Source organism: Rhea pennata, chromosome 17 (genome assembly GCF_028389875.1).
Source record: "Rhea pennata isolate bPtePen1 chromosome 17, bPtePen1.pri, whole genome shotgun sequence".
Classification (NCBI taxonomy): Eukaryota; Metazoa; Chordata; class Aves; order Rheiformes; family Rheidae; genus Rhea; species Rhea pennata.
This window is the reverse complement of record NC_084679.1, coordinates 9762694-9788411: the sequence shown is the minus strand read 5'-3', so window position 1 is coordinate 9788411 and position 25718 is coordinate 9762694. Positions and strand designations below refer to the sequence as shown.

Genomic DNA, 25718 nt, shown 5'->3' with positions numbered 1-25718 from the left:
ACCACATTGTATTATGGCACAGCTTAAAGCATACACGGGAAATGAGACATGGGCTTACAAAGTAAGGGAAGAAACTGTTTTTTTTTCCTGCGTGTGGGAATGCAGTGCTGGGGAGCGGGTGTTTCAGGAGCGAGTCTCGCGGGTGCCGGTGGGTTGCGGCGGGTCTGGGCAGCTGCCACCGGGGCCGGGATGCGGGACGAAGGCCAGCTCTGCCGTCCCCCGCTGCGCCTCCTGCCCCGGCGTCCTCTCCTCTGCCGCTTGGCGCGGCGGGGCGGGAGCACAGCAAACCTTTTAGTGGGAACCTGCTCCCATACTTCCTTCGCAGCCGAGTGGGAGCAGCGAGGAAAACCTTGTCTGATGTATACTGACAGAGCACTGCATTTGCAATGAGGCCATTAAAGCCCTGCTCTCTTATTACAGGAATAATAGTACAAAATCTTTTTTTTTTTTTTTTTTTTTTTGACATGCACTCTTGCTGTTGCGTTTTCTAGAACTCTAAGACAAATGGCGGCACAGTGTAAGTGGTGACTGTTCAGGATAGCAAGGCCCGCAGTGAACTGGTCAGGACGCCAGCGCCTCATCGGGAGAGCTGTCCCGGGCAGCAGGCCGGGGCTCGGCCGTGCCCTGCCCGGCGGCGGCACCCCGGGCCCCCGCCAAGAACTGACCCCGGTGGGCGCTCAGGGGCTGTTCTGAGGGGAAAAAAAGCGCCTTTATTTTCGATTTTTTTTTTAACATTGAATGCTTTTTCGTTTTAGATTAAAACTTGGTACAGGAGGGGAGGTTTCCGGGAGGGGGAACGGGCTCCCCGCGACCGCCCAGGCCTCAGGCCCGACGCGGTGAGGGCGCCGAGGTCGCCATAGCAACGCCCCGGGCGGGGCGGGGCAGGCCAGGCCCGCCCTGCACTCAGGCAGAAGGACCGGACGCTCTATCCCTCCTCTCTGTAGTTCCGGAGCCGTGTCTCCCGGCTATCCCGGGAAGCGGCTGAGATCATAGAGTGGCGGTGAAGGTAGTTAGGCGCTCGTCGCGGTGGTGTATGGGATGCGGGAGGGCTCGGCGGGGGTGGTAGCTGGCAGCGGCGGAGGCGGCGCAGGCTCGGGGGCCTCGGGCTCAGGTAAGCGCCGCCGCCTCCCTGCCCCGCCCGGCCACCCTGCCCCGCCCGGCCACCCTCCCCCGGAGCCCCCGGCCTGACCGAGCGCTCAAGCCTGCCGGGGCGGGCCCGTCGCCCCGCAGCGCTCGGCCCCGGCCCGGGCCCCGGCGCTCGCCCGCGGGCGAGGCCCCGGCGGCGCTCGGGCCCTGGCAGCCCCTGCCGCTGCCCTCTCCCCTCCCCAGCCCCCGGCCGCCTGGGCGGGGGCGGCCGCGGCATCTGCCCGCTGCTGCGCCCCGCAGTTCCTGCCGCCGAGGCTTCGGCCCAGCGGTCCCGGCAGCCTCTCCCTCCGATGGGGCGGGGGAGGGATTTTTGACCTCATGTATGAGGAGCGGAGAAGCATATCCGAGCGCAAACCCTGTGTTTTTATGTTTTTTTTTTTTTCCGTGTAGGCTTCAGGTTATAGACTATTTTATTCGCAGTTTTATTTGTTCTTGAAGCAAGGCATGCATTATTTTTCAGACGTGGACAAGGCTCCTCTGGGCTGCTGGGATCTGCCCACCATAATTTAGCTGGAGATGCAGGGTGTGGAGGGAAGCAGGAAGTTCTTTATCTATTTGGCATTCCTCAGATGCTTTTAAAAAACGCAACACAAAACGTAGCCAAGCGCTAGTTGCAAGGGACAAGGGGATGCAGAAGTAGAAGTGCCAAGTCTACAGCTACTCAAAACCACTTTGTTTGGCAGCAGATGCAAATGCACCTTAAATTTTTTCTTAAGTCTTAGGTTATCATTTGCATGCAGGATACAAAACTGATCATTGATCAGTTGTATTACTGCCTCTGTTGTGCGTTTTCAGGGAGTATTAATTGAAATGATGATAAGAAAGTAAGTTGTCTGAAGTAACATGTTAACACTGAAATGGAAATTTAGAATCAGAACTCCAGATTCATGCACTTATTTTTTTAGACCTTTCCTTTAAAGAACAGCATTTATACAGAGTTCTTCCTTGTCACTTCCTTAGTTTTTGCCTCCCTTTGCTGTGTTTATGCATGCTGTTAAGTCACATAAATGTAATGTACTGCATTCTCAATGTGAAAGTTACCACAGGGCTTATCTTGACATCAAGAGGGCTTTTAAAGGCATTGAAGTAAGAAGCACTGCATTCCCATTAATGAAGATAGTAGTTTATATTGTGTGTCAATGGTTCAAATACCTTATCAAAAATAAAAATCTGTAAAGCATATGAACACTGAATTCTAAGATAATGCAGGCTGAATATGAATTCTAATATAAAGAAGGTGATAAACACTTAATTTGGTCTATCTGTGAGTGCTGTAGCTGTATTTTTGTTTGCTCTGTTATGTTCTGAATTCTAGGTTGGTGAAAGTGCCAGGCTCTGCTTCCTCAAGCAGGACAATGCAGAGATGCATTGAACTGTTAATGTGTAGAAAAGGATTCCTTCAGTTGGTAACAACTGTTTCTGAAAGAAGAAAATGGAATCATTCCCAGCCTTTAGTATGGGTGGAGTTGATGCTTGTCATAAGAACTCCTGCGATGGGATTTCTAACCCTAAAGGTAGAGGCAGACTCCATACAATGCATGATGCAGAGAACAAGCTCTGCTGGACCCGCAGTTGTTTGATAGAACTGAGCGATTCATAGAACGTTGCTAATGTCAGCTACATAAAATAGCTTTGAATTAACTGCTTTGTATTTTAATACGCCCATTTGCAGTTCAGAATACAGTGTGTGTGTGTGTGGTTTTTTTTCCACCATACTTCCATATTTCTTGGAATGTGAGATGCTTTGAGAAGCTCTAAATTTGTTTTCTAATTTCATGCCTCAATACTTGAATCTGATCCTTCTTTCATAGGGTTTTGTGACAAATGAGAAATCAGGCTGTGATATTTTATTGAGATGGTCTTGTTTTTGCTCTTCTCTGCTTTAAGTTTGGAAATGTGACTCCACAGTGCTGGTGTTGTTGAGGCCAGTTCCAGCACTCAGAAACCTATTTACTTGACTGTTTCCTTTTGTAGTTGCTTTTTCAGTTATCGTACACTTAAGAAGGAAACAAAGCTGTATAATATCAAGTGAAGAGAAAGATGATGTTTCAGAAAGACTAATCTGCTTGTGGAGATGGTTGTTGTAGTCACTCCGAAGTGACTTTTAAAACAATTATTTAATATCCTTATATGGAAACACTCTGTCCATTTTTCACAGAACTTTCTTTGTGCTAGTTACTGTTAAGAAACTCCCAGGGTGCCTGTTCCCAATAGTTTACTTCTTGCATCCTGACAGGAACAAAGGAAATGACCTGTTTTCCTTCCCTTCTCCTTCTCTCTCAGTGGAATACTTTTTCCTAGCGGGAGATGGTAAGGTGGCATGTTCCAGGCCTCTGTATTTGTAGAGAAGGTTACTGCAGCTGAAGCTGGTGATTGTCTGGTCCCTTCAAGTGTAGAACAGCACAATATTTAGGACAAGAATCCAGTGAGATCCAAAATTAAATTTTATTAAGATATCCAGTCCAGAACTTAAATTTTGTTCAATATTGCTATACCGTAGCTTAACTGTCTCTCTTCTGCTGGATGTGCAAAAATGTGGACTATAATGATTTACATAGTTTGACTGCTAATGCATGTGTTAATGCAGTTGCATTTTAGCTACTTCTTTCTTTCTGAAATGTTTTATACATGCTGCTTTGCTTATCTCCTGATGACTGAGATGATCCTTTGAAAATCTAAGTGAAATAGAACAGCTATGACTTCTTCTGTTCCTCCTGTCCCCCCCCACCTATTTTTTTATGGAGAGTTGATAAATTCAAGCATTACACTTCTTGGATGTGCAGCTGTCAGGGTGTTGTCAAGCAGTCAACCTCACATTATTTTGATGTATGAATCAGCTGGATGCAGCGAGATTGCAGGAGTTCTGCAGTTACTGATGTTTAGTGTGGTCTGACCCATTTACAAGGTAGTACTTGTAAGCAGTGCTTTACGTGCTCCAGTGATTTGGTGTTGTAAGATGATGTAAGATACTGTTTTGTGTTGCTGTCTGATTTTGGTAGTCTGTAAATTTAGATTTTTTTTGTAATATGATAAAGCTTCAGAAGGATAACTCATGATCATCAAGGGAAGTCAGTTGACTGAATCATTTTCTAGAAAACCTCATGAGGGCAGTATTATGAATTGCATAAGATGTTGAGGGTTAAACAATTGAGTATTCTTTTGAACCACAGCGTCATATTTAAGCATTTTGGAAAAGCATTTTTCTCTAAAAGTGTGTTAGGCATGTACCCCTCTTAAGTATTACTGTGTTCCTTTAGAATTAATAAATCATGCCATAATGCTGATGGTTATTAGCAATTATTATTAATAAAATTTTATCCATATTAAATTATTCTTACTGGATACACTATCTTTCATAGTTATACACATCAAGTGGCTTTTTTTTAAAAAAAAAAAAAATAAAGGTTTTAACCCCCTTATAAAATTTCAGGTATGCTTGGATTTATGGACTGAAGTAAAAAATTCTACTCTACTGTTCAATTTTTATTCAGCTTGAGCTGTCCTACCCTTTTGGGTAGAAAGGAGTAGCAGACAAAAAAAATTTTTTTTTTAATTAATTTTGTGACCTATTAGAGATTGAGGTCACTTGACCTTTAGCTTGTTCGTTAAAATAGCATTCTCTGCATGCAGTAATCACTAGGAAATGTATCTTATGTCCTGACTTACTAGTCAGGAAGTCTGTCCAGTGCAATAGATAACGATCTCCCAGAAAATTCTGGAGGTTCATAATGTGATCTGTTTTAATTCTTACGCCTTCGTTGATAAAAGAAGAAACAGGCACAAATGCCATCTGTTGCTTTTGTAGCAGAGTACCTACACTGTAAATTGCTCAGGTTTTCTAAACTAATAGATACATCGTGTTTATGTTAAGCTGACTTTTAATATCAGAACTGTATGGAAGAGAAGCTCAGAACCTTTAAAGGAAATTATTGTTAATCTCTGGCTTACTAGTATTTGTTGATCCATGATATTTTGTAGCTGTGTTTGAAAATACTTGTAAATTATTTAATTTTCATAAATTCCATGTGTTCATTGAGCTGCGATACCTTAATATCGGAGGTAATGAGCAGCAGCTACAAATGCCCAAGCTCGGGAGCAGCTTCATTCAGTGCCCATGCATTATTAGATACAGGGTAATTCAATCATAAAATGCAACACCACAGAGAAGTGACTTGTAAGTTCTGCTTGTGGAATGAGTTGTAAATTTAGCTTTTTATGAGATGACAAACTTTTTTTTTTTTTAAGCCAGATGTGTCACATGCAGCTGACAGTTTTCACTCACCTGCTTCCTAATTGAGGGCTTTGGTTAGTACTGCTATAGATGTGTCTACATTTTCAGTTTAAAACAGAAGTAGTTACAGAATTTAATATAAATCTGAGTTGTTTCCCCCTTTTCCCTTTTACTATAGGCAGCTGCTTTGGGTTGATTCTGTGTTTCCATTGCAGTGAGAAAACAGCCAGAAGGTGCATCTGTGTCAGCATTTAGTATGATTCCTCGTCTGTTTTAAACTGTTCTTTTATAGACGAAGATGACAGCAGAAGTTTCCAAATGTAGAAACAAAACTTGGACAAAGCAATGAATTAAAACCATCAGTTAAGCTGTGATGAAGGAATGCACAGTCTTCGTGCATCTGTAACATGGTTTGGCTGGAAGCCTGAATGAGCCCATATGTATTGGTCAAAGAAGAATAAACTCTTGTTTTTTCGAAACTGTTTCTGTGAGGTGTTTCCCATGACGTTTTGAGGAATGCCAAATAGAGACAATCAGAAGATGATTAGGATCAAGACCTCCTGTTTTTTCTTTCTTTCTTTTTCTCCCTTTTTCTTTCTTTCTTTCTTCTTTTTTCCTTTTTAAGGCAATGGATGTAGAAGGCTTTCATTAGCAAATAAATTAACTGGCTGTGTGGGAAAGTGGTTGGTGGAGGAAAAAAAGAATTCCTTTCTTACAGGGTGGATAGTGTCTATGCAGCTGACAGAATATGAAGTGTCTCATTCAGGGCAAATGAAGTACATGTCCTCATTAAAAATCCACGTTGCAATTAAGTTAACTTCAGGTTTTTCTTAAGTCCCAAGCTTAGAATGTCTATGCTAGGATTTGACTGTCAAACTGCAGTTGCCAGAAACTGTATGGCATCCTGCTAGAAAGACTCCTGCTACCCAACAGGAAAGCATCTGTGCCTGAACATGCAGGTGCCTCCGTAGGTCACTTCCCCCTGTTTCCCGGGCCAAGAGCGGTGTTGTCAACAAATCAAGCTGTGAAGTGTTCCTTCCACTTTTTCATTTCCTGTCAGTGTTATGCAGCTACCCTAAATAAAGGGCTTCACTATTACCATGATCACTAATCTATAGCACAACTAACATCCTTGAGTAAAAAGATAAGAGCTTGCCAAAATGCAGCTTTTCTTCAGGTCTGAAACTAAATTCCTAACATTTGTGAAAGTCTTTCAGATCATGGTGAATTTTCATGTCTAATATGGTTTAGCCAAACCCAAGAATCTGCAACAGTCGGTGTAGTCCTAGTATCTACTAACTGTACTTTGAAGTGACTGGAAACAATGTTACACTCTTCACTTGGAAAGCTAGTAGGTATCGATACCTGTTCTCTAGAGAATCCTTACATGCAGTCACAATTCTCAAACTTCATTTTTTGGACAACTGTTATGTTACATTCAATTATCAGTAAGCATTTTTTTAAGATAGCGTAATTCATCTTTGGAAAGGATTAAAGTAGAAGAAAAAAAGATTTCTTCTATTCTGCATAGAGGTTTAGGAACAGGGAGAATTTGAATTTCAGGTTTTATTAGCTAATTGTGGAACCAAAGTGAACTAAAAAAATTTAAAAGTACTATGCACGCTCAGCTTTTGCTTTCAATAGATGATTTTTCTTTCTTTAAAGATAGGATGGATGGAAGCTCTTTAAGGGTACTGAATTCTAATATTTTGAGGTTTTAAATTATCTTTAAGTCTGCAAAATATGTAGATGAAGTATTCTGTTTTTGATAATACTGTGTAATATTTTATGTGAATAGCTTCACAGAAGGAGGCAATTTCAAATTTCATTATGGCTAGTTTATTATGCAGTGTACAGATAATCTTTGAATACGTGACATTTCGTTCTATTAGAATAAAATGTGATTATTACGTGCACTTCAGTGCACAATACAATTAATGTAATCTTCAAGTCAGCTAACGTACATACTATGGATTTTATTTTCCAGTGTCTGAAACTTGGAGTGATCAAACATGTCTCAATCAGGTGAAAAAGTAAAGGTAAATAGAATACTGCAGTACCAAAATTTTATTTTGAATTTGTTCAGCTTCTGAAAGTACTTCTGGTTTTACTGAAGTGTTACAACTGAATAAATAATATATTATTGCTTCAGGTATATTTCTTAAAAGGAACTTTTTTAGTAAAAACACAGCTTATATATATTTCTAGACTTTCAGATATTTGCCAGATATTCCATGTTTGCTTACACATTTCCAGTGATGTGTTCACCTCCAGAAATTTCATTTGGCAGATCTTCATTTCTAATATTGCCCATCTGGATGGTTTTTAAAAGGATTATTAGCAAATAACATAATTGTCTTTAAGAGATTTTTTTTCATTCCCACTTTGCAGATGGAAAGTATTTGCAGTGCGACATTGTATCAAAACTGTTCTTTTTATAAACTCATCTTTGAAGAAAGCATTTCTTTACACCTAGCTAGTAAGTCTTTACATCAAGTGGCTGCAGTTTATAGCAGATGGTGAAACAAACCATCATTTTTATGGCCCTAATCCCTTACCAGGTAAAGTTTAGCATTGTTAAGATAGATGAACAATCTAACAAGCAGAAGATCTTTGGTTGCATCTTAGTTATCTCTGCTTTACAGTGTTCTTGCTTTTCTGTGTGCAAGCGTGCACATTATTTATTCTTGCAGAAGATGTTAATGGCAAATACTAAATTTTAACACAGTTTTGATTCTAGCTTGGAACTTCTTTATAGCAGAATTTACAGCTTTAGATTAATGACACCGTGTTCTTGTAAGCTTGCAGAATTTGTTACAGAGGAAAAACTTCTGTGTAGCCAAAAGTAGTTACTAAATCTCTACTTGTATCAGTCTGCTTGGCAAATGGGCCTATTTCAAAGTCTGCCTGGCTACAGCGCAAAAAAATCATTTAATTCTCTATTTTTCTATGTGCTTTGTGTACTTTAATGCTTTATGGTATAAGATCAAGTGAACCCTAGTTCAACTTTTTTTGGGGGAAGAGGATCTCATTTTTACTCAGCTTTGTTTTTCTTGTCAGTTTTCTGACTCAGCAGGCTACGTGGGATTTGCTAATCTGCCTAACCAGGTCCACAGGAAGTCTGTAAAGAAGGGCTTTGAATTCACGCTGATGGTGGTTGGTATGTGACTCAAATATTTTTGACTGGTAAAACAACAAAAAAAAGTTTTCTTTCACATTAGCCACATACATGTTCCTAGGTAGCAATTGCCTGATGTAGAGAAGAAAAACTTTGAACCTCTCCACTCTCTAATTCTCGTATTATTTGGTCATATTCTGTAGGAGGGAGTATTTGTAGATGACTTTAAGATGATGACTTTGAACTAACAGGACATTCTTGTGTTCCTGACTCATCATCAGATGTTAGGAATAGTTGCTTAATCTTTCTTGGATTCCGTTTCTCCAGATGAAGACAAGATTGTGCAAAACGAATGTCTTGCTGTTGAAATTGTGATGCTGTTCTTGTAGCTTCTAGTATTCTAGACAGACTCACTCTGTTATAAGTACATTTTTAATTTCTCTATGAAGAGTGCCTGTAGAAGAATTTGATGGAAGGCTCTTTAACTGCAAAGCCAATTTGAATGATGTGCTCAGTTACACTTGCATTAATCAGTTTAATGTGACCTAATTGCATAGGGAGTCCAAATCACTACCATGTTTTTATAATAATTACTCTGGAACTGTGTTATTGAAAAATGAATGTGAAGAGATGCATAATGCTTCCTTTTTCCTGTGCTCTGTAGTAGTGTTTGGGATTATTTGGTGACAGTGTTTAAGAAACTCTCTACAATAAATAAGCGATTTGTGATCAGTGTAGAGCTTTTTATTTCAGGTAGTTTGTGATGATAAATACATATTATTTCTCCACCTATAAGATTAGATTAATAACATCTAAAATGGACAATTTTTTTTAAATGCTGACTCTAATCTATTCTAAATGAATTAGAATTTTATGAAATAAAGATTTAGTAATTGCGTTTACTGGTTTAACTTAAGACTTTAATGTAGGACAAAATCATTTCAAAATTTGTATGACCTGAACTTTTAGGATGATGGAACTTTTCAGGTGACTTTTGAATGACTTTTTATGATTTTCTTTGTTAAATGTTTTACATGGTGTATGTACCCTAGATATAAGAATGCCAAGCTGGAATGGTGATTTGATATTACTTTATTCTTTCTCACTCCTAACTATGTTTCAGCTTCAGTTCCTAGGTTAGGAACACTTTAAAGTTCACAAAAACTGTCACAGGAGAGTTGCAAACTCTTTTCATAATTTTAAATGAAAAAAAAAAATTGTATTTCCATAAAGTAAATTAACTATCTCTAGATCTAAAGTCAGTATTATATGACCTTTTAGCTTTCATTATGAAATCTATTACAGTAAACTCAGCATTTTCATGCAATGCTTGAAAAACAAGCCTTTACTGTTTTATCTGTGGTTTTAAAGCTGTTTAGCTGAACCTTTGATGTCTTTATCTCAAAACCTAGGGTGCATCCTGATGAACAAATTATTTTTCTTCTGTAATATCGACTTGGGGATAGAGGAATTTTTTGAGTGTGTGTTTTTTTTTTTTAATGAGTATGTGCTTAATTATCTGAATTACTTTGTTTGCAGGTGAGTCTGGTTTGGGCAAATCCACTTTAATTAACAGTCTCTTCCTGACTGATCTTTATCCAGAACGTTATATTCCTGGAGCTGCAGGTAAATGTGGTCTCTCAGTTCCTCCAGCACGTATCTCTAACCATACTAAATTTCATGTTCCTTCAGTTTACGTTGTTTCATTCTGGTGATAATTTGATGCTTTAAACTCTCTCTTCTCACCATCTGGCCATATTTTAACCCTCCAAATTGTAGTTTCTTGAGCTATTGTTTTCTTATTTGTATTCCCTTTCACAGGCTCAGCAGCTTTTGCTGTTTCTTTGTCACGTGTTACCATAACAAACAAAAAACCCCAAACCACTTAGGTGTCACTATGCCTAAATGTGGCTTTACTCTAATACCTGTTTCCTTTAATTTTTTCACTTGTCATGCCTTAAATCCTTATTAGAGGTTCTATATCTCTGTAAAAAAATCTAACATGCTTATTTATTTTTGATAATGATTTTAACTATTTTTTGCATATTTATATGTAATACAGCCTTTTTTAGTTGATTACATTTTGTTTATTGACAAAAATTTGTTCTTAAATTTTGATTAACTTGATTCTTTATAGTTTTTCTTTAAAATATGCTATGTCATGTAGTAATAATACACTTCAAATAGCATTTCCTCCTCTATTACTCTCTCCCACAGGGGTTTCTGTGGCATTTATAAGAGTAATAACAACTAAAATGTTCCTTTATTTTAGAGAAAATAGAGAGAACAGTTCAAATTGAAGCTTCTACGGTAGAGATAGAGGAACGAGGGGTGAAACTGCGTTTAACAGTAGTTGACACACCGGGATATGGAGATGCCATTAACAGCCAGGACTGGTATGTGTGTAGATAATGCTTTGCCTGATAGAGCTCATATTTTATGTGCCCCTGTAGTGTATCTGTCTGTCTTTCTGTACCTCAGTGATTCAGCTGGTGGAAATGGTATTTGGAGAACTGTGTATTGTCCTGTTCTTGTGATGGACTAAAGGAAAGCAGCAGGTTCATTATTTTAACATTAATGTAGTGTTATTCTGAATTCATGGTGGAGAGTTTTTTGAATCCTGTCCTTATTTGGCTGGAAAGAAAATGTTTTTGGGGAAATACAGTTCTCATGCTTTGGTGAACCTTTCGCTTTAGTTCTTTCACTGTAACTTTGTGGAAATAGCACTTGATGTTTGGTGAATAAAAAGCTGAAGGAAAGCTTAGGGGTATTCTGTGCTGGGAGATGCATTTGAAGAATGTGTTAGTCATGAAATGAAAAACTGGTTAGATCTTATCTTTTTTTAAACCAAACTCTGGTAGTGCTGGATTCATATATAAATAGAAATGCAGCACCACCTGAAATTCTTTTGACTATTTCCCTGTAACAACAACAGCAAAAATTCCTGTAGTAAATAGTTTGTATTTTTGTGTCTGTGGATTAAATCTTCCCTAGTTTAGGCTCACACTAAGAGATTGGTGTTAAATGATTCATTCAATATCTAGGCTATTTTATTTGCAGCCTTTTGATTAGAGTCATAGAGTTGGCTGAGTTCATTTAGTTTAGCTGTCTCTTTAACTTTGTAATTAGTATTTCTAAGTGTTCTCTCATCGCACTGTTGAAGCCTTGTGCTTAGCCTGTGTAGGTTTAAGGTTTCCTGAGGCTAAGCAGAATTTTGCTATTAGCCTTGGATTTTGAGTAGTAACCTGGTAGTACATTTGACTCCTGGGTATTTGAGTCCAGTTCCGTAAACCCTGTTACCTTATGGTTAAATCAAGTTTTCTAAGAACTTTTACATTCTGGATGCTGTAGTTCATATCATCAATTATATGATCATTAAGGTTTTGTGCAAGCTTTCAAAACAAGTTTCTTATTTCTTTTGTTGACTAAAATACACAGATTTAGGAAAATTGTATTACTTGTGTATAACTGCCTGTTTCAATTTTCTCTCTACTCTTTAATTTTTTGGAAGGACTTGGTCCTTTCCAGGATTTTTCAGACTGTCTAGGATTCTCTCTTAAAATGAATGGCTTTTCCTCCTATAAGGTTCTCTGATATCTGCATTCAAATCTGTCAGCATAGCAAGTCAGATAGGGCAGAGTTCTGGTGGAGAAAATTTTTTTGATCATCTTTCCTTTGTTTCTGACCCATACAGTTTCTATGGGTTTTTTATTTATTTATTTTTATTTTTAGACCAGTACTTTTGAGTGTCTCTTCTTATAGTCTAATGCCAGCCCTTTGGGTAGGACTATGTTTTATTTATGATGCTTAGCTCTCTCTAATTTTTTTTTTTTTTTTTTTTTTTTTGGCACTGATAACCTTTAAAAGCTGAACTAGTTGTGTGCAAATACACTGGACTACGTGCACTCTTGCTTAGTAACTCATGAAGAAAGAATATGGTACAGCAGCTATGAAGGAACCAGGCAGTTCATAGCATAAAATTAGAGTTAATATGTCTGTTCATAAATGTAGCTTCAAAATCATACTATACACCTTTCTTCCAATGTGGCAAATTTATCTTGCAATACATTTTTGAATGAAAATGTGATATATTAGTGTGCTTACTAGGAAACCCAAGTTATTTCAGTGCAATTGGAAGTTAAACTTTGAATTTCCATGCAATTGTCTCTTTAAAAAGTTCTAAGAAAATATAAATTTTTTTGTTTTGCCACTCAGTTTTGTTGAAACTTTTCTCAGTGGTGGTGAAGGGAATCTTAATGTAAAAAAAATTTCACTGCCCAGAGAAAGGGAGCATGGAGTAAACGCTGATATGATTTGAGTTTTTCAGTATTAGTTAAAGACCTGGAAAAGACCTGGGAGCAAATAGCTGATATATACGTACAATGCTGTTAATAAAATGTTTTGTAGTCTTTTTTTGACAGCATAGTGTACTATTCAGAGCACTCTGAAGAATACAATTATCAGACATGTTTTCTCTTTTCTTTCTGTGGGGTACTGTAGAAGCTCAGCAAAAACGAAGGAGGCAAAGGTACATTGCATTAGTGTGAAATCTATTAAAAGAAAGGTTGGAAGTGAAATTACATTGGGATTTGTATCATTATTTTCCTTGCACTTTTCTTATGTTACTGAGTTAAGAATAATCAGTCCTTCAGCATAATAGTAAGACATCTTTCTGGACTGCAGTATACCTTTTGCTTATTTTATGCACTGTTGACTTGAGCTTCCTTCCGCTGGAGTCAAGAGCTCAGCAGCCAGTGTATTGTGTTACATAGAGCTTTTCCTGTTGATTGTGTTCTGATGCCCTTTGTTTATTCTGGTAAGATGTTTCTTAGAGACCTGTGTGTTTGGATTTTTTCCCTTTTCTCTTTAGAAGCCTGCTAGATAAGGTCATTGCATGATGATTCAGATCCAGTAGAACAATTTAGTGTGTTATACTTAGTTTTCTGTAGCAATTCTTAGACATCAAAGTACATTATAGGAACAAATAATACTTGCATACTACAGTGCAAAAGTATACAATTGACTTTAAATTTCTTTTTCTATCCCTGTTTTCTGAAGTTGCAGGAAAAGATTCTGCTTCTCTAGGCCACTAGTGAGTTTCATTTTGATAAACAAAGTCTGTTGGTCTTTACAGGATGTCATAGGAACTTGGATGGATAGACTCTTTGTTTCAACCTCTAGTCAAGATTAACCTAATACAATATCTTCCTTCCTTGGTACTCTGAAGGAAACAGCAAGTTCATGTTCATGAACTTTTGTTTATGTTCATGGGCATTTGCTGCAGTTACAGTTAACCAGTAGATGGTGCTGATCTAGGTTTGTTTTTTCTTCTTCTTTTTTTTTTTTAACAAACTTTTTTTTTGAGAAGCTGCAATTTATGCAAGGTACCTATTATTCAGGGTAATGGATTTTATTGAGGTTAGTTTTTGAAGAGAAGTGAAGAAAGTCATCAAACTGGCGCAACACTTCTAGGAGATGGTAATCACTCATATTGTTTCAAAAAATCTTTCTTCTTGAGTAGGTTTCCTAATCTCTTTTTGTTTCTGTGCTTGCGCTCATGAAATAGTTTACTTCTAGAGTTTGAATTTCAAGGATTGGAGCTGGGGTCAGTTTTATGTACTTTCCATCACAGAAGAAATGCTAATAATGATAATGAGTTGACAGGAGATTGTCCAATGGGTAGCATGGATCAGAAGAACAACAATATTAGATTGGCAAATGCATTATTAGAGAATATGTTTTACTGAATCTATAATGTGAATTATCTTTTGTTTTTCAAATAATATTGCTACTTAAACAGCCTGTAAGAAAAGGTAGATGCTAGCCAAAGTGATTACTACTTTAGATGCTGCTTGAAGCAGTAGTTGGAGTTTCAGCTCAGCTTTAGCTAGAGTTCTGTATTCTAGAATCAAACCAGACTAAATCTAGAAATACTCTTGGCATCAGCTGAGGCTTGTATTTGGAGAACGGCAGAATTCTCTATGGTGGGAGTATGGAAACACACACAGGATCTGCCATGTGCAAGTATGTTGGGACTATTGGGAAAAAATGACCTTAAAGTAACATCTTTCATCAGACAGAAGAGAGGGGAATTACAATAGAAAGAAAGAAAAAAGATTTGGTCCAAATTTTGGACATGAAACAGTCATCAGAAGGTTGATTGACAAATCAGTCTACAGAATTAAACTGGTAGATGTTGGTGATCATACCCCTTGTTTCATCTTTCTTGCAGTGTCGCAGGTTATTCTTTGATATGGCTTTCTGGCTGCTGCTAATTTTCTTTTTTTACTGGCTTATGTTAAGTTGGATTTGTGTTCTTTGGCAGCTTGGTAATATTGTTCGTTTTCCCCCAACGGGCTTCTTAAATGCAGCAGTTGTGTTGTTTGCTGTTACAATACAGGATGTGCTATCTCCTAAGTAATGATAGCACAGTGGTATAAACCAGGTGTTTCCCGGAAGTCAGGAGGTACAGGACACTAACGCCATATTTATAAGGAAAATTATAGCCATTAGAGCTAGAAAACTGCACGTAAACTGATTACATTCCCAGAGAAATGTGTGATAGTTGTTTTTCCATTGTTTGTGCTTGGTTTCTGTCCTAATATTTGTGCCTCTTTAGTCTTGTTACCTTTCACCAGCTAAGAGGAGAGTATCTAAAGATTAGCAGGAATATAAAACATATCCTTTTTAGTATATTTAGGTATTAAGATGCTAGTCCTTAGAAAGATTTAAGCAGCACTAAGGCTTAAAAATAATAAATGAAGGCTTTTCCATGTTTTCCTGCATCTCCTCTGTAGCATGACTTACAAAAGTGCAAATTTTGCAAAGATGTAAATACATTTATGGATTTAGTCCTCCTAGATCCAAAAGCTTTACTTAACTTTGGAAAATCAAGTTCCATCCAAATGATCCCTTCCATCATTTTTGTTAGTTTCCCTCATTATGTTTGTCAGAGCCACACACCACAGGCTTGAGCTTTGGTGCTTGTCATGATTTTTGCAGTGATTCTGTGTTTGTTTTCCTGATCATTAAGTGTTTCTATACTTTCTTGTTTGTTCCCTCTTAAGTTTCTCCAATCAAATTTGCACTTTCTCAAGAACAGAAATACTATTTTTCAACTTAAGCTTTCTGTTTGCTTTTTTTCCAAGTAGTTTAAGATATGTCCATGACACACAATTACCTGCTTAATCTTATCGACATCAGTGTTCATTTTCCTTCCCCTGCAATACTTAATATAAAGTGTCCTTTTTTATTAATGTTGTTTGCAGGTGTCTGTGTGCTTTGGAATATCTTAAGCAACTTTCTTAGTAAAGCACTGTGTTTTCTTTTCTGTTTTTAATCACCACTCTTTATTCTAATTAATGTATGTGATCAAACTTTGTATACTTTTACTTTCTTACAGTGTGAATTTTAAATTGCCTTGAACTAAGTAGGAATTATTTTTCTTTGTCAACAGAAAAGGATTCTGTAAGGTAACAAAAATAGCTTAATCATGTAATGCTTCAGTGTTTGACTTTCAAGCGTATTTTGACTTAATTCAGACAGACTAGAGCATCAGAATTTTATGATATGTATGGAAACCTAGTTTTGGGGTCAGAATTGTGAATCAGGAGGATATCTGGGATATGTCTGCTGACTTTAAAAACAAATCCTCACCCCTTTCCCTTCCAAAAAGAGAAGTCCTTAACCCTGTGCTCCTGTCTTTGTGTTGTCTCACCTCTGAGTGCTTTTTTGAGCTTGTACTTGACATTTTTATCCAATGGATAGAGGAACACTTGCAGGCAGCTCTAGGAATAAATAAATATTCTGGAATTGCTATGAAAATATTTTTGCATTATCAAAATATTTTTCTCAATGAAAGATACAATGCTAGGATGTTAATTTTTGAAACATATGAGGTATTAAGAAAAGCATAAAAACTGCCCTTCTTATCGTTTCATAATTTTTGTTATTATTTTAAAACTGATTTAACATTTTTCTATTTTCTTTCCCCCATGCCACAGCTTCAAAACAATTATCCAATACATTGACAACCAATTTGAAAGATATCTTCATGATGAGAGTGGTCTGAACAGGCGCCACATTATAGACAACAGAGTCCATTGCTGTTTTTACTTCATTTCTCCCTTTGGGCATGGGTAAGAAAAAGCATTTGTATTTTAGAGTGCCATATCCTAAAGGTTCATAGGTTCATTACTTCATTACTTGAACTGAAAATGTGGAAACTTAACGTTCATGTAAGTAGAGTTACTTCCTACACTGTCAGTTAGCCGATGCAATTAAAATGGTCTTTTAGGATTAATGTTCTCCTCTGCTTTGTCTCCCTTAGTTTTTAGTATTTAATATTGCTTTGAAGCAGTCAGTATTCCACTGTTTATCACCCAGAAGCCTAAGAGCTTGTGATATCCACTTTGTATTAGTGTGACACTTGTAACTGCAATTCAACCCTTACGTGACCTGGCTGATCAACAGGTGTTCTTAATTTATGCCGAACATACTGTTTGTGTAGATACTTGAAATAGACAATATCTATTGTTAATACATTACTTGGTAATGTTAATACATTGCATTTTTTTTTCTCCCTGTTGGCAGGCTGAAACCATTAGATGTAGAATTCATGAAGGCTCTTCATGGAAAAGTCAACATTGTCCCTGTGATTGCTAAGGCCGACACACTGACGCTGAAGGAGAGAGAGAGGCTGAAGAGAAGAGTAGGTTTAACACTTGATCATTGGAACAGTGCTGCCCATACAATGTTAAAACCAAAATCAAATTGAAGAAGGGTGAATATTAGCCTTAGACCTAATCTTCAGCAAATATGAGGTGGTGAAACTTCATTGAGGTCAGGTGTGCTTCTGGCTGTTCCTGGCTTCATCTGTTTTAACAAGTAGTGCACCCTGGTCAGGCAGGCTTGTTGAGTAAAACAGTTGGTAGTGAGGACTCAGTTTCCCACAGTATGCATGTAGTGTATATGGTATTTCTGAATAACTCTCAGTTAGTGGGCAGAATGGACATCTGAATGCTCATGAGTGGTGGGAGTGCATTAGATGTTATGCTCTAAGATTGTATTTTTAGGTTTAGTTTCATCCAAAAGAAATCTGGTTTATGCACCCTAAATGCAGCATGATTTGTACCAAACATGGTTAAGTTGGCATGATTGGGGGTATGCTTAATGAGCATACCCCGATACAAACTAAATGCTGATATCGAGGCAAGATAATTAGGCTAATGTATTAGCAGGATGCTTTTTTAATCTCCAGTGTTACGAATTAAAAAAAAAAAAAAAAAAAAACCCTACATACATTTTTTTCTAATAGGTTATCTGTTTACATGAACTAGCAGGCCAGACTTAGGACTACATTGGAGGAAGAGGTTTTCCAGACAGTAATAATAAAGTGTATCTTTTTACATTGGAAGTTTTACTTGCTGTCTTGATTTTTTGTTTGCCAAACCTTTCCAAGGCAGGCCAGTCACTGCCAAATATGCCACTGTAGTGTATTTTACAATAATATTGTACATTTGTAGTCATAGAAGTCTTGCACTTTAATTTCCATTTAATCTCATCATAGACTAACCTGGCCAGTGAATGTAACTATTCAATGTTTCCCAGTTTATCCTCTTTGATTCAGAATGACTTTATACACCTGGTTGAAGAAAGAAATGCATAGTTGGCTAGATTGTATTAGACTGAGAAGTGGTTCAGTACAATTTGTCATAATTACAGACCTTTGAATTTTCTTTTGAACTTTTTAAACTTTTGACTTCCTGAAAAAAATGAGATTATACTGACTCAAAAGCCATTTGATCAGTTGAGAAGCCCTACGGCTGGATTTTATAAGTTTAATAAATCATGCTTTGGATACAAAGAAAATTAATACTTCTGAAACACAGTCTGTACTTTGCACCAGAGTGTGCAAATATTTTTTTTTAAAGGAAAGGTTATATCTTAATGTTTTATATTTAATATTACATATTAATATAATCTTAGCCTACTACTTTCTGTTTCTCCTGGAGGGAGTGGCAGATGTTTTTATTGTGATCCTCTGTCTTCCAGCGGTTATTTCGAAAGGTTGCTGGTTTCTTAATCTAGAGGATTTTCTGCACGGGTATTTTTCTGTTTTCTTGAAGAAGGATTACAGCTTTATATTGTCCCAGAAAAATAGTCTAATTCAGATCATGCTTACCAAATAGCATGTTAGCTGAACTCAACCTAAATTCAGAGGGTTTTTTTCTTTTTTTCAGGGTAGATCAGTGCCACAATCAAAGGTGTGACTGTGGCTTGTGTAGATGTGTAAGCAACTATAGTCTAGCAAGGTAAGATACTGCTAGCAGTGTAGTTGTTCGTATAGAGCTTAGTGATGCTGCAAAACTCAGGCAAGAAGCAATAAAATTTCCATATTTGAGTGAACAAGTTTAAAGTGAAGTCAGTTGCCCCTCATTAGAGGGAAGAAAGATACATATACAAAAGTGACCAGCTTTATGATAAACTAGTAGTTTAAGTTTTTTTTTTTAATACATATATATATATATATATATAAAAAAACTTGAAAACCAAGGCATTTGTTATAACAGTAAAGAACATAAGAGGGACTTGTAAATTTTGCTGGGAGAAATTCTGCTCAGGCTCTTGAGCTTCTACTGTGTTCCTCCTCGAATGCTATGAGGAGATCACAGGTGCTGTGGGCAAATTGAAGGAACACATGAAGGAATAGCAATACAGAGGTCTGGCTGCTTGTGCTGGCTTCAGTCTTTTTTCCTGAGCGTGCATTGTGTTGGTGAAATGATTTTATGTGATAGAAATACTGTTCACGGAGGGAGAAGTGAAGAGGAGTGTAATCTCACTAGGTTTTAGTGTTTGCTGTGACTGTCTTGGGTCTTTTTCTGCTATGCTCCTTTTGCCTGCTGTTCGGTGGCCTCTCGTAAGGTCAAACACAGCGTAGTGCACATGCTGCTTGACATTCGCTACTGTGTATTGTTACGCAGGATATTAGCTGAAACATGGCAGTAGTGCAAGGAAACGAGTTTCCTGATGTGAATTGGAATTGCCTGTTTTTTTTAAGATACTTCTGCAAGTGATGTTAGTTTAAGAATTTGCCTGTATGTTTGAAGATGGAGATGAATCCTAATTTACTTGTCCTGTGATGAACAGATTAATTTAAAGGCAGTTTCTTTGCCATATTCTGTCTGTGCCCACTCATGTTTAGTCCTTTCCAGTTTAGAGCAATGTTATTTTTAACAAAGATTTTTAAAACAATCTTGACTAACAGATGTGGACACCACATTGTTATTTATGCATTGAATAACTATGAAAAAAATCAACAGCACTTACTCTGTAGTTTGTTGAGGGAGTGGTTAGGAAACAGGTAAGAAGTCTGTTATTTTTGCCCTCCTGGCAAAGGTCATTCTACAAACTGAGTTTATACTAACTCAAATGTATAATGTGGTTCCAAAGCTTTGAAAGTCTAGCTACTGTATATTGTTCTAACTCGGAGCGTCTTGGCTAACAGCATCTCTAATCAAGGATAGGAATCAAAATCCTGCTTTGCTGACGCAGCTTGAAGTTTTATTTTTTTTAGATGTTTCTGCCATTTGGCCATCAATCTAAAGTAAAATGTTTTTGTTTTGCTGCTTTGCACTAAGCAGCAAGATCAGCTTGCAGAGGAAACCCAGCTTGGAGTAATTCCTGTTTTGTCTTTTTGGAATTCAAAGTTATTTTTTAAAACTCTTGAGTGGGAAGAAATGCAGGACAGTTTCACAAGCTGTGCCATGCAAGGCTGCTAAGGAAACCTGCTCAAAAGAATGACTTCATGAGAGGGGAACTAATATTTTGACTTTTTTTCTTGAATTTCCCATGGGAAGGCTAATCTTTAGGAACACAGAATCCTCTGAGGCCAATAAAATTGAGATTTGCAGAAGCAAAATGCTGTTTCATTGTTAGGACCGTAAAATACAGTTTGTTTTTATTGCAATTCTTTTTTCCTTTCAGGAAAGCACTAGGTTTAACAGCTGTAATATATTATTCTAGCACCCCTTGTTGTTGGCTTTCCCGTTATTGTTTCACTTGAATTTTATCTTTAAGATCTCAGTCAGGTTACATGTGCTTTCTTGTTTCATGCAGCTACTTAAAGGTAACACACTGCAGGACTGCCCCACCTATCCCAGCTAAGCATGGTCTGTTTCCATTTAGTGATGGTTTAAATCTCCTCCATTCTGCAAAACAATATTAACATTTATTGATTTAAATGTAATTGAGCTAACATAACTGTTAATTGCTTATTGGCAAAACTCATTTCCACTTTTTTTTTTCTTTTAAAATTATAGTTGTATCTGTTGGTATAGGTGGTAGTTCCTTGTCTGTGTGTGTCCGTGTGTGTCATGTTTATATACTTGGCAAGATAACGTTGTTGTGAGAGTAACTGTGGTTCATAACATGGTCATTTCTCTTCTAAAGGTGTGAGGGATTGCTTTCTTTTAAACAGCTTTTTAAACTCTAGTTGATATCAAACTCTAGCTGGACAAGTTTTATTTATACTGTAGTTACTGATTGCCATCACAATAGGAGATGGAGGAAGCCAACAATATTATGGGAAGCTTCATCAAGACCTTTCGTGCGTTCACAGCCTAGTTGTATTTATATTATCAAGTTAGTTTTTTTTAAAAAAGACTTGCACAATTATATCAGTGCTAAATCCTTACATTGACATTTCTGAATGTTTTTATCACTTCATTTAAAAAAAAACAAAAAACCCCCCACCTTTTTGTGATGTTGTGGATGCCCAGACTTTACATATTGTAGAAGTTCAATATTGCAATAGTGCTACTGCTTGATGTAGGTACCAGTTGTGGGACTGTAGTTGCAGTCCATGTGTTACCATTTGGGAATACTAATACAGGAAGTTTGCAGTTAATGTTTTTCTGTTAAGACATCCAAGATCTCTTTGAAGAGAGAGTTACTGCAGACTGTCAGCATTCCTGATGTTCTCTCCATATCACCACACTTTAGTGAAAGCAAGTCTGTTCAGTGTATTTGGTATTTCTTATTCAAATATTTTTTTCTTTAATAGGATGGCAGTAGAAGCATTTTGTTAAGCTTCAGAAAAAGGATTGGCTAATACCACCTTTTGAAACTGCTAGAGGCCTAGGATTATGCTAGCTACTTACCCCTGCAGTGATTTCATTAGGAAAAGAATGTATACAGAAATACAGATTAGGTTTTTTGTGCTAATTCCAGACATTAGTGGCAATAAAGAAAACTCTGTATGGATGGTTTTTCCTATTAATGGATTTTGAAAGCTTTCTCTAGTTTAAGTGGGGCGTGGGCTTAGTCTTTTCAATTCAACCGACAGTAGACATTGTCCTTCCAATATTTGTAGGTGTCAAATACATGAAAACGTATTTTGACAGAGACTGCATGTTTTTGATGTTGAAGTTAATGAATCCCTTCTCAAAATGCACAGCCTTTACTTGCTGCTTCTCATTAACTTTATTTTTGGCAGCTCCTGCTTTTTCCTCTACATAAACCTTCTGTTTCTTTAATGACTTACTTGTTATGACTTTTTTTTTTTTTGATCTTTCATGCCTTTTTTTTTTTCCCCAAATCTTTAGACCTCTGTTTTTGACTTTTGAGTCAGGAGCCTCATTTTTTTTTTTATCCTCAAAGTGCAGTGCAAGAATGTAATGTATTACAAATATTTTATTAGTGATGTAGCTAACATTCATAGTATTCTAATTCTGATGTTTATTCCTTGAGTAAGGCTGCAGACAGAGTGCCTTTATTACATCTTGATGATATGGGTATTTTTAAGTCTTTATTTCCGTATCATTGAACATAGAAAAATATGCTAGTTAAGGTCATATGCAAATGTATGTGAAGAGTATCACAAAATATTTAGCAAGCCTGTTTCTCTTGAGTGCAAAGACAGGTGAGCTGCCATTAATGTTATCTGTTTCTGATTTTGTAGATTATATCACAAATAGATCTATTGTAAGCAGTATAATTCAGAGTTCATCTCAAAAAATATGTTGGCTTTTAAAAATGCTCTTTAGTAAGCTTTTCAAAAGGGATCATATGTGGTTAGCAAATCTCAGAAGTTTTTAAGATACGGTTTTAGAAGAGTAAAATAGCCTGCACAAGATCTGGCTATATTGTAAAGACTTCCTTTGTTCCTTTTAGGAATGTGGTTAATTTTCCACTTAGTATTTGTTTCCTACATCTCAGAACTTGCAGGTTGCTGGGCAAGTGGTTTTCTATGTTGAGCTGTTCTTTCTAGGATATTTATGTACTTGAGGTGCAAGTCTGCTGAATAAAGACAAAATGGGAAAAAAATGATATTTTTTTCTTTTTTGTTACTTTATTTTTTGCTTCGTGAAGTGAAATTAATACAATGTAAGACACTCTTTTAGTACGTAAGATCAAATAATAAGTCTTGGTAGTTTCTGCTGGTGATTTTTTTTTTTTTTTTTTTTTGGCATTGTCAAACTACCTAGAGCACAAAAAATATTCCAAGTTTTCTAGATGTGGTGGACTGCTAAATCAATGTATATACTTCAGCCTAATAATCTCTCCCTCCTCCCCTTTTTAATTTTCTTTTTAACTCAGGTTCTGGATGAGATATCTGAACATGGCATTAGAATTTATCAGCTCCCTGATGCAGATTCTGATGAAGATGAGGAATTTAAAGAACAAACCAGGGTTCTAAAGGCAGGTTTCACTCTTAATTGATTGATTGTTTTAATGTTCTTTATGCTTACTGTATGTTTGCAGATACTTTGTTCCTTTGTAATCTATGTTGGAAATTTGAGTTTTCTTTGGAAAAACACTTGACTTTGAGTTAGTCTTTTTGATTCTGGTCCTTACTTCATCAGAGTTCCTGCTTGTGGTGTCTCCCCCTCCCACCCCGCCCGAATGTAAGGAACCGTTCGCCAGGAGCTGTGACTTGCTATCTGTTTCACATGCAATCAGAGAGAGAGCGTGCATGTGTTAGGCATACTATACTCATTAATGACTTTCCTCTTGTTAGACCAGATGATAAAGGTTTTACTGAAGTCATTTCCTCTTTGTGCTGTGATACTAGAGGCAAAGATGCGTGCAGAATATATCTGAATTTCTCAGCCTCTAGCTACTTAATCTGTATCTGAAGCATGTTTCTGTTGGCTGCCTTCCATGAATGATGTTATGTCAGATGACACATTATGCCCAAACTGTATTTCAACAACAGTCAAGTGTTCCTAAGGCAAAGCGTCATTTCCCTTTGTGCCATTAAGACAAACTGACCCTAATAAAATTGCAGGTGTTAAGAGTGAGAGGTTGCAGTGTTCAGAATAGGATTTATTGATTTGACTGATGTAGAAGGATTTTAGTTAATGCATTTGTCAGTGCTACTTTTTCTCCTTCTCTGTTCTGCTACTTAAATGTGTCTGTGTGCTTTCCTAAAAAGACCCAAACAAACAAACAAAAAAAAAACCCCAAAACAGTAACTTACTTTGCTCTGTCTCAACTAGGCTAGCATTCCCTTTGCTGTTATTGGATCCAATCAACTTATTGAGGTGAAAGGGAAAAAAATCAGAGGCCGTCTGTATCCTTGGGGAGTTGTTGAAGTTGAAAATCCAGAGCACAATGATTTCCTTAAATTGCGCACAATGCTGGTGTGAGTAATGGTAAAATTATCCCATTTCCTTTTGTGGTGGCATCATTCTGTTACGAAGACTAGAGAGTTCTAAGAACCTGAATTCCTTAATTCAAAAGTAGCTTGGACTACAGTGTGGATCTACTCCCCCACTTTCTTCCTCTCTCCCTGCCCCCCCCCCCCCCAGTCAGCTTAATTTATTGCTGTGATCCTCTGAACTGTCACTATGGAAAATATTTTTCTGTATTTTACACTGTCATATACTCATGACAGTTTTTCATCTCTTACATGAACTGATGTTATGGCTTTACATATAAACTGAAGTTGTTTATAGCACGACTGGTGGGGCAGAGAAGCTTTTAAAATATTATTTAAAACAATCCATGAAGCTGAGTATTTTAAAGGTGAAGGTCAGATTTCTTAGCAGTATAAGAAAGCCTCTGTTGAATATGATAACCCTCCTTTATGATTTTATCTGATATAGATATTCTAGTGTGTAGATGCTTTCAAGTAGTCTCTCTTTCTTTTTTTTTTTTTTTTTTTTAATTGTATTTCTCTTACTGGAAATGTAATTCTTGTGAATTTCTGGTTAGTCTCTGCTGAGCAGGGGTTGCCCTCTGCTGGTTGTAATTTGTAGCAAGCACTCTTTCTTTGAGGGGTTTTTTTTTTGGCAATTGAAGATCGTTAAGCAATGTTAGTTGTTATGTTAGCCAAGGAGCTCCACCTAGTTTTCAGTTACAAATTGTACTAAATAGCACCTAAAACAAACAAAAATACTTTATGAATTAAAGCTTTTTTTTTTAAAAAAAAAAGTCTTCATAAGGTTATTACACTGCAAAGACGGGTGTAAACAGCTCCTGTGAAATGATGAGTGAACAAGAGGAAGACAACTTTCTTTGGCTCTGAAGAATATTGAAGGGAGGCACTTAAGTTCATTAGAATCATAGAACTTTAGACTGAACTGGTACCTGATACCAGTATTCTAGCTAGCTGCTTGGTGGACTTGGTCTGTGAAGGTTAATTTTCCGATAAACATATCCATTATATGAAACAAAAATAGAAGATTCAAGGGTGTTTTTCTTCCCTTTGGTAAGAAGAACAGCGTTTAATAGCCCTTTGCATGTTCTAGAACGCACATGCAGGACCTGCAGGAGGTGACCCAAGATTTGCACTATGAGAACTTCCGTTCAGAGAGACTAAAGCGAACTGGCAAGTGAGTACCTGGGTGTGTGGCTTTGGGCTCTGCTGCTCCTGCATCTGTTCTTTTTCACCATGAGATAGAACTTGTTCTTCCTCCTTACTAATCCCTCCTTTAACTCATCATTTCTCCTGAGATTTCAATCTGCAGGGGTACTGGAGATTTGTATGAAACTTTCTTCAGAAGGAGTAATGACTAGCTAAGCAATACGCTTACAAACCATGTTGTTGGTTCTGTATCGGCAGCAAGCAGGATAGCTTTCTATTTAATAGTTTCAACTTGGAAAAAATAAACATCAGTAGGTAAGATGATACTTCAGTTATTGCAAGTGCAGTTTTTTTCTTTCTCCTTCCTGTTGGAAGCTAGAGAGGGAAGTTTAGCCCAGATGTGTGGGGTTTTT

At 37.3% G+C, this 25718-nt stretch overlaps 1 protein-coding gene across 2 annotated transcripts in view; it reads left to right on the top strand.

Moving 5' to 3' along the window:
- Positions 1-1028: 1028 nt before the first annotated feature.
- Positions 1029-25718, top strand: part of LOC134148075 (septin-2) — a 40956-nt gene continuing 16266 nt past the window's right edge. For both annotated transcript variants that reach the window (XM_062589816.1, XM_062589815.1), the window contains exons 1-10: positions 1029-1111; positions 7365-7416; positions 8438-8537; positions 10035-10121; positions 10768-10891; positions 16499-16633; positions 17088-17205; positions 23094-23195; positions 23996-24141; positions 25250-25333. In XM_062589816.1, coding sequence (XP_062445800.1) covers positions 7390-7416; positions 8438-8537; positions 10035-10121; positions 10768-10891; positions 16499-16633; positions 17088-17205; positions 23094-23195; positions 23996-24141; positions 25250-25333 — 923 coding nt within the window. In that variant the 5' untranslated portion in view covers positions 1029-1111; positions 7365-7389. The remainder of the gene's footprint in view (positions 1112-7364; positions 7417-8437; positions 8538-10034; positions 10122-10767; positions 10892-16498; positions 16634-17087; positions 17206-23093; positions 23196-23995; positions 24142-25249; positions 25334-25718) is intronic.